General features: G+C 34.0%; 2 protein-coding genes across 3 annotated transcripts; both read right to left on the minus strand.

Moving 5' to 3' along the window:
- Positions 1–876: 876 nt before the first annotated feature.
- LOC143571594 (uncharacterized) lies at positions 877–3,492 on the minus strand. Of its 2 annotated transcripts, none has more exons than XM_077056977.1 (10): positions 3,332–3,492; positions 3,100–3,159; positions 2,943–3,009; positions 2,792–2,857; positions 2,596–2,675; positions 2,402–2,518; positions 1,624–1,724; positions 1,448–1,522; positions 1,271–1,363; positions 877–1,179 (listed from the first exon to the last, which is right to left on the minus strand). In XM_077056977.1, exons 4-10 carry the CDS (start codon positions 2,818–2,820, stop codon positions 940–942), a joined length of 735 nt encoding a protein of 244 aa, XP_076913092.1. In that variant the 5' UTR covers positions 2,821–2,857; positions 2,943–3,009; positions 3,100–3,159; positions 3,332–3,492; the 3' UTR covers positions 877–939. The 2 variants fall into 2 exon arrangements, with proteins under 2 accessions (XP_076913092.1, XP_076913091.1); XM_077056976.1 differs by having other exon boundaries at positions 2,596–2,689.
- A 1,106-nt stretch (positions 3,493–4,598) lies between these two features.
- LOC143571602 (serine carboxypeptidase-like) lies at positions 4,599–7,349 on the minus strand. The gene is made up of 7 exons (XM_077056985.1): positions 6,980–7,349; positions 6,205–6,373; positions 6,011–6,130; positions 5,513–5,807; positions 5,334–5,422; positions 4,996–5,257; positions 4,599–4,916 (listed from the first exon to the last, which is right to left on the minus strand). The coding sequence occupies exons 1-7, from the start codon at positions 7,333–7,335 to the stop codon at positions 4,693–4,695; spliced, it is 1,515 nt and encodes a 504-aa protein (XP_076913100.1). The 5' UTR covers positions 7,336–7,349; the 3' UTR covers positions 4,599–4,692.
- Positions 7,350–7,733: the final 384 nt, after the last annotated feature.

Below are 7,733 nucleotides of genomic sequence, written 5' to 3' on the forward strand. Positions count from 1 at the left end.
CTGAGTTGGTATGATAGTAGCCATCGTTCTATTCAATGGCACCAACAATGGTGGACTGCAGGAGATGGTGATGACTGTTGGCAGGGAACTAAAGAAGGAGGATTGGAACTTGGAAGGGGGACCGAGAACAACAAAGTGTCGCCAGAGGCCTTACTTTGATTAGCATTTTTTTTTCTTCTTTTTAACTTATTATTATTTTTTAATTTTTTATTTGCCGTTTGGTTTGGGCTCAATAACCTAAATTTTAACCAATGAATTTATAAAAAAAATTTGTTTAGGCCTGATAACTTTAAGAGAGATCAAAATCCAATTATAATACACATGAGTTATATTTTTAAATACGTAAAAGAAATATATAAAATATAAAAAAAATTGCCCCCTAAAAAAGAAAGTGCCCCGGCCGAAAGTGCGGCTCGCACACTTCAAGACCGCGCCTGAGTACAAAGGTTCAAATCTTGCAAGGTATTTAGGAGTAGCCTAGTTTAACGAAAACAAAAAGGACTTTGGTAAAAAAAAACATAATCATTATTGTCACGACCACGAGAATAAAGCATTTCGGGGGCTAAAACAAAGTATAAATTTGGGTCCCTAATTAAAAGTAATTAAATTTTTAAGTCAACGTTCAACTCAGATTGGAGATACAAGCCAAGCCAGCTTCACCGTATTGTTATTTGTCGCAAGCTCGGGTGTGAATTGACGTTGGCTTGGCTCGTTCTTTTAACAACCTTAATGAAACATTTAAAGCACAATGTCAAGATATTGAACATATGTGCTACAAAACTTCTTGAATTTTATACTACAATTCAGAAGGGCGAAACTGTCTTTTACTACTACTGAGCGCGCACCAAATTCTTCAACATAGTCTCGCTTTGTAATTTCATGATGTTTTATAATCAAACTAAAACAGAATTTGTAACATTGTCAACATACAACAGGGATCTAACTTATCTTGATGTCTCTAAGTAGCCGAGCAGCCATGGATCCATATCTTCTGGCTTCCCAGTCACTGAGAGTTCGAGATTCTTGTGGCAATTCATCATCGTTATCATTATCAGCTTCATCTTCAATCTTTTCATTTGTATCATTTTCGGTAATGGGATCAAGATTTATAATTCCTTCTGGGGACTTTAAGGTCATGATGTAAAGCTGTATACTTGGATGCTGATACTTCCTGTCCATCTACAGAGGAAAAAAAATTATAAGTGAATCTCGAATCTTGAAAATGAAGAACATTTAAAAACATGTTTTGTCGTTGTGAAATCATGTATACCTTTGATTTGGGCACTATTTTCACCTCAAAATGCTTCTTCCATAACTCAATCATTTGTTCATGAACATTCGTTGAACGAATTTCATAACCAATCTGCAAGAAAAGAGTATATCAGTATAAGAGATGAATGTGAACAATAGTGAATGGGTCAGGATAAGATGTTAGTTTAATAATTACCAAAATTGTTGTTTTGGGCCCTGATAATGCAAGCATTGTCTGCAATAGTGGTTCCAACAGATGCTCGGCATAAACCTTGTAACACATAAGAATATTGTCACATATTTAAAAAGATTGAACCGGTTAAGACCTAAGCATACGTGCACAAAACGGATTCGGATTTTAGTCAAACATACCACATCAGTGCCAATAATGTAGTCAAAAGGTGGATCGAGTGCCCTTATATGATCATGGTTGCCCCAACTGAGCTCTGCAGCAGTCATGGACCCGGTCGAATCTGAAAAAATAAATAAAACAATCATATATGCCTTGTATTGAAGGACCTATAAGACTATTGGTTTATGAGTATCTTGAAAAAAAAGTTTTGATCGTATTATAGTAACATATTTTACATGTTTAGAACAAAAGAAGGAAACAACAAATTGATTCCTTTTAGAAATAGATAAGCATTATTCTCTGTCACAAAACAATTGTGCAATTTTCAAAATTGATAGTGCATTGGTTTATACATTCCTCTTAGTCTCGACTCTAGGGATAATTTTGTTCGCTATCTTTTTTAGAGAACCGCCGAAAACTTTGTAAATTTTTAACATTCCCATTTTACCCTTAACTACTATTATCCTAATAAGCTGCGAGTTTTCCAAATTAACAAGTACGTTAACCCAATAAGGGAAAAAATGACATTATGCTAACTAAAAGCTGCATTAATTGTACATATCTTAAATTATATAGTATTTGTTCATCGGCAAACAGTTTTGTATCGGAGATTCAGAGGGAGTAATAATTATAATCAATCTTCCTGTTTTTTTCATGGTTCTTAGCAGAAGATCAATCTTGACCCATTTGCTTTATAATGGATTGACTCGTGTTATGTTTTATATCTTTAACGGTTCAAACACGTAAAAAGACAACATTAGATAAGGAATAATTTAAAAAAATAAATAAATCAACAACCTGCGTCAGGATTCATCTGCGTGATCCTCGAAGTATTACGTTCAACATTACGCATCAAAAGAGGCAAAACCTCAACTTGGTCTGTTGAAACAACATCACATCCGAGCAATGCCATTCCTAAAAAAATCATCACACCTAATATATAAATCTACAATATTCCATTATCTAAATGTTACACACGCAAGAGATCTCACCGAAACCTGCAACACCGCAACCCGCTCCAAGTTCAATAACACGTTTTCCTTTCAGTTTCGATGGACAAAACCGCCCCTTCCTGCAATTTTTCTCCTACAATATATATTCATAAGCATACATTCATACAAAAACTAACCATATAATCAACCATTCAGTCATACATAATTAACAAGAGTTAGAAATGATAATTGTTACCAGATACTTGACCAATACCATTGACGCATCCCACACGGTTGTCCCTAAATGCTTCGAATTTGGATCCTAATAACCGAACACACAAATCTTACACACGCATACGATCACGTGTTACAAGCAAACATATTCACATATTAATAACATCATATACCTGTGAAAACTGAAGCTGGTATCCCATAACTTCAAACAAAACAGCTGAGGTCTGTGGTGAATTCAACCTAAAACAGAAATGGAAAAAAAAAATTATGATTATTATTACTATTAACAAGTACCAAAAGCAAATTGAAAAATAGTAAAGAAAGTATTACCTGTCAGCATCCATTGAAGGTTTGAAGTAATGAAAACACAATAACTGGTGTTCAATTTAACTGCAATAGAAGTCAAATTAGCACATATACATTTGAAGGATAACACAGATTAGGTGGATTTAGTGTTGTCTAGGGTTTAGTTCTTTGGGGCATATGATCGAACAGATGGTGATCAACAAATTCAACGGATAATATAATTAGATACAGAAGACAGAAAGAAAGATTTATATACCTTGATGATGACTATGAAGAAATTTGAATGAGGGGCGGCATATGATATACGATTTCTGGGTTTATCAGTTAACAGTGTCGTGGATCGATGACGTAATTACGATAGTAATCATTTTTGGGTTTCGAGTTTCTCGGGTCGGGTTATTCGGGTTTTAAAGTCCAAATTCTAGACTCGTAACCCAACCCAAATCTCTCTGTTTTTTCGGGTTTGGGTTTTTTCAGGTTTGATTAATCGGGTTTCGAGTGTTCTAAAAAGCAAACAAAGATTAGAAACACTACAACACTAAAACAAAAGATAACATATTCTTTGTCACTCGTAACTTAAATAACCAACAAAACAAAAATAACATGTAAAACAATCTACAAAAGGGTAAAACTTTACAATTTACAAAGTTTAATCATAATAAACAAAATATGTCATGATCATTAGGGTGTTCGATTATGGTTGCTTTTAGTCATGAATAAAAAACATTAATAAACAATAAAAATTATATCCATAATAGGTGGAATGAAAACATGCGATATAGGTCTGTTATTATTTGGTTTTAAAACAAAAAGTTTATTCGTGTTTTTTGGGTTGACCCGAAACCCACAATTTGGACCTAAGAACCAACCCAAATTACTTCGGTCCGGGTTTGGGTTTGTCTTTTCTCGGGTTGGGTTTCGGGTAAAGTGACAACTCTACCACGGGATGTGTAAGTCTCCTGAGTATAAATTTTTTTGGAGTATACTAGTTGTCGTCAATGTTAAAAAAGAGTTAATTAAAGTTTATGTTTCTATAGTTTATGTGCGATACACACTTGAGACCCTATATGAAATCGTGGCAAAATTACATAAATACTCTTGTCATCTTGTGTCTAACGTCCAAGAAAACGATAAATGTAAAGCCCGTTTCGTGTAGATATAATTGAAAATTTGTATTTACATTTACCGTTTCTATTATGTATGATACTTTTAACTCAAATTTTCCTTAGACCCAGTGTCATCAGACCATTTTGGGCAATTAGATTTTACTGCTAAACTATATGAGAAGTCACAATATACAAAGATTATAACTATCACATATAAAATTCACTCGAACTTCACATATTAGAAAGCTATTCAAGGAATTTCGAAATCTATAATACCTACAGTCTAAGGTCTACGAATATTTCAATCTTAGGTTCATGTCTAATTCGATTTGGACCGGTGTTCATCTTATCACTACCAAACCACACACACAAGAAATGTAAATTTGGCAGACAGATATCTAACTACAAGTAAAATTTTCTTTCTTTCATTTAAGTGGAACAATATTCACGAAAACAGCAAACACTTGAAACAATAACAAGTAAAAATCATTCAGTTTCTTTTTTCTTCATTTTATGTTAGTTTTCCAGTAGTCCAGAGCTGCAACATCTGCAATGCAGCTACCGGTTGATCCATTGGAACCATATGTCCAGCATCATGGACCTTAAGAAACGTAAGCGGTCCATAGTTCTTCATGACTCCAGCTTCTTTCCCACCAACTACAAACGACACATTCGAAGCTGCAAGAAACTGTTTCTGACCCGACCACACCATAGCATCAACCCATCTCGAATTCCCTGAAAATTTCTCGTATGCTTTATAATTAAAAAGAAAATTATTTTATTTTATTTTAAGAGTTCTAGATCAAGAACAGACCTAGCCAATTGCAAATAAGATCATATTCTCCGGCGTATACAAGCAACTCAATTCCTTGCTCCAAAAGTGCTGGAATCCCAACTTCAAGATCACGCATCCAATCATTTAGCATCGCCTCATGTACTGCATCACTACACGAAACAAAATTTATGTCGCTTGGTACACCTATCGCTGTTTTCACCGATGGTTCAGTCAGGAAATTTTCCATGTTTGAGAAATCATAGCATAAACTCCCTTGGCATTGCTTCCTAATATCATAATACTACAAATAAAAGAAGTTAACATTAGTTAACGTTGAATGGTAATTTTTTTCGGGCTAATTTTGTTTGTGATCTTACATTTATATTGCCTGCAATATCCAAGATATCCTCGAAAATTTCCTGGCAAGTTTCCAACGCCAACACGCATGTTGTTGTACCCGTTGTACCTAGAGACACAAGTGGCATACTTGATTTTGTCCAAAGAATGACTAAAATCTCTCTCACACACACAAAGAGAAACTATTATATGTGCGTACCACATTCTTTGATTGCGGCTTCACAATCGGGGATTTGTTGGTTTATTTGGGAGTAATCTGATGGTGAGATCAACTTATTAGCCAAAGCATAATCGGTGTATGCTTTATACTGGATTGCAGGATCTGTAAGCCCGTTTCCGATTCCAAAACCCTTCAAATTTATATGAATCCCATCTTTTTTCTTGTTTCCTTGATTAATTCGAGAAGCAAAGGCCGGAATGTAGTGCCCGGCATATGATTCTCCAGTAATGTAAAAGTCATTGTTAACATAATCCGGATGCGCCTTGAAGAATGCCTACATTCGTAAAAAAATCAAGTTTAATCCAAATCAATAAAAATGTTAGCTGGATGTATTATTCATTATAGTTATTATTATTTGATTTATTATTTATCATTATCACATTATCTTGAATATGTGAATCATTGTTGATTAATATTTGAAAAACCAAGAAGCAAAAATTAATGGACAACTTGATGGAATTTGGGTTCAACAAAAACCTGCAAGAAGTAATAAAGATCATTGCTGACACCAGTTTCGTCGTGGCGGATGTCTTGGTCGCTAGAACTATAACTAAAACCAGTTCCTGTTGGTTGATCAACGTATATCAAGTTCGAAACCTGTTTCAAACCGAACTTGTGAGTGTTAGTTGGTTCGATATTTTATAGAATATTTTGAGCCAAACTAAATGAACCTTATCCCAGCCGTAGTCGTTCCAAACAAGAGACAAGTTGTTGGTAAGTTTAAAGGGGCCATTTTCATAAAAGAGAGCTAGTGAACTACTGCACCCTGGTCCGCCGGTTAGCCATATAACCACTGGGTCACTTTTGGCCTTTCTTGATTCAAAGAAGAAATAGAACATCCTGCATTAAAATGGAATAATTTTTTGATATATATTTTTTTTGTAGCTAATGAATCAATATTTAATATGATCAGTTGAATTTTATTTAACAACTACATGACTTTGGGAAAGAAGAACAAAACCAAATTGGTGAATAGTACTTTACTTGTGTTTAATAATTGAAAACCAAATCTTTTTTTTGAACAACAAATTAATTTCTTTTAATTAATTCATCCCGTCTTCTTTGGAACTTTAACTCAGAACCTTTCTCTCACACACCTTTTTAAGACTTTGTCTTTACCAATGGACTTAAATAATTAACTCGGTTACAAATAATGTAATTCTATATATATCATCATATATAACCTACACATGTATATAAGCATACTTTCATAAGCACAGTGCATCCACTCCAACACTCAAATCATTAAAAGATTCCTAATTAGCAATGACTACCAATAGAATAAAGAAGTAGTCAAATTTCCCAACCACTATTCCTAACTTTTCCTAGTCACGAAGATATTTTTAAAGGGTCAGGTTTTCCAAAAAATTAACTTTTACATGATTAATATAACAGTACAAGTATAAATAAAAGGTTTTCAGTTCAAACCACGAAACGAAAGCATACCGGGCATCAACGGTGTGTTCAATGCTATAGTATCCAGCATGTTGAGCAAGATCATGAACAGTGGCCCCAGAGTCACCAAGAACCGATAGGGATAACCGTTTCTCAACAATCCCATATTGTGTAACTTTGAGTTCTTGATCAAGATATGATGAATGATTGTAGGAGTTAACGATATTAATGCCGAGACTCGGATGCAAATTGAGGTCTTTGATGAGCTGGTGACCTGTTTTTTTAAAAGTTTTTGAATGATGAAAAGAAGAACTTAAAGAAGGAATGGTTCTTGCACACGATGATGACAAGAAAACAACAAGAATAATAAGAGGAATGAGATAAAAGATGTGAGGAGGAGTAGCCATGATAATTGTGAAGATAGGAGAAGAAAGAAGGTTGTGTTATTGTGTGGGGAGTATGATGTGTATATATATAGTGTTTGCTTGTTTCTTGGATTGTTTAGTGTGTGTGAAAATGTGACTAGAAGTCTAAGAAATTGTAAATGGAGATGGTGGTCGATTATTTCCATTGTTTTGTCATTGGATAGCTTTCAACAGTTGTATTTGGACTCATTCTTCGTCTTTTCTTTTTAGTTAAAGTCTCACGATAGCAACTTTTTAAATTTTGAATTAGGATAGTAATAATTAATATGATAATAAAAATGTGTTTACTGTTAGTTATGTGTATTTAAAATATTTATCACAGAAGATATATGAAATTAATTTGTTTTTACACTTTTGGATTACTCTATATTCCAAACAAA

The sequence above is a fragment of the Bidens hawaiensis genome, unplaced genomic scaffold (genome assembly GCF_021521415.1).
Source record: "Bidens hawaiensis isolate Kalapana, Puna unplaced genomic scaffold, B.hawaiensis_p1.1 tig00025414_1, whole genome shotgun sequence".
In the NCBI taxonomy this organism is placed as follows: Eukaryota; Viridiplantae; Streptophyta; class Magnoliopsida; order Asterales; family Asteraceae; genus Bidens; species Bidens hawaiensis.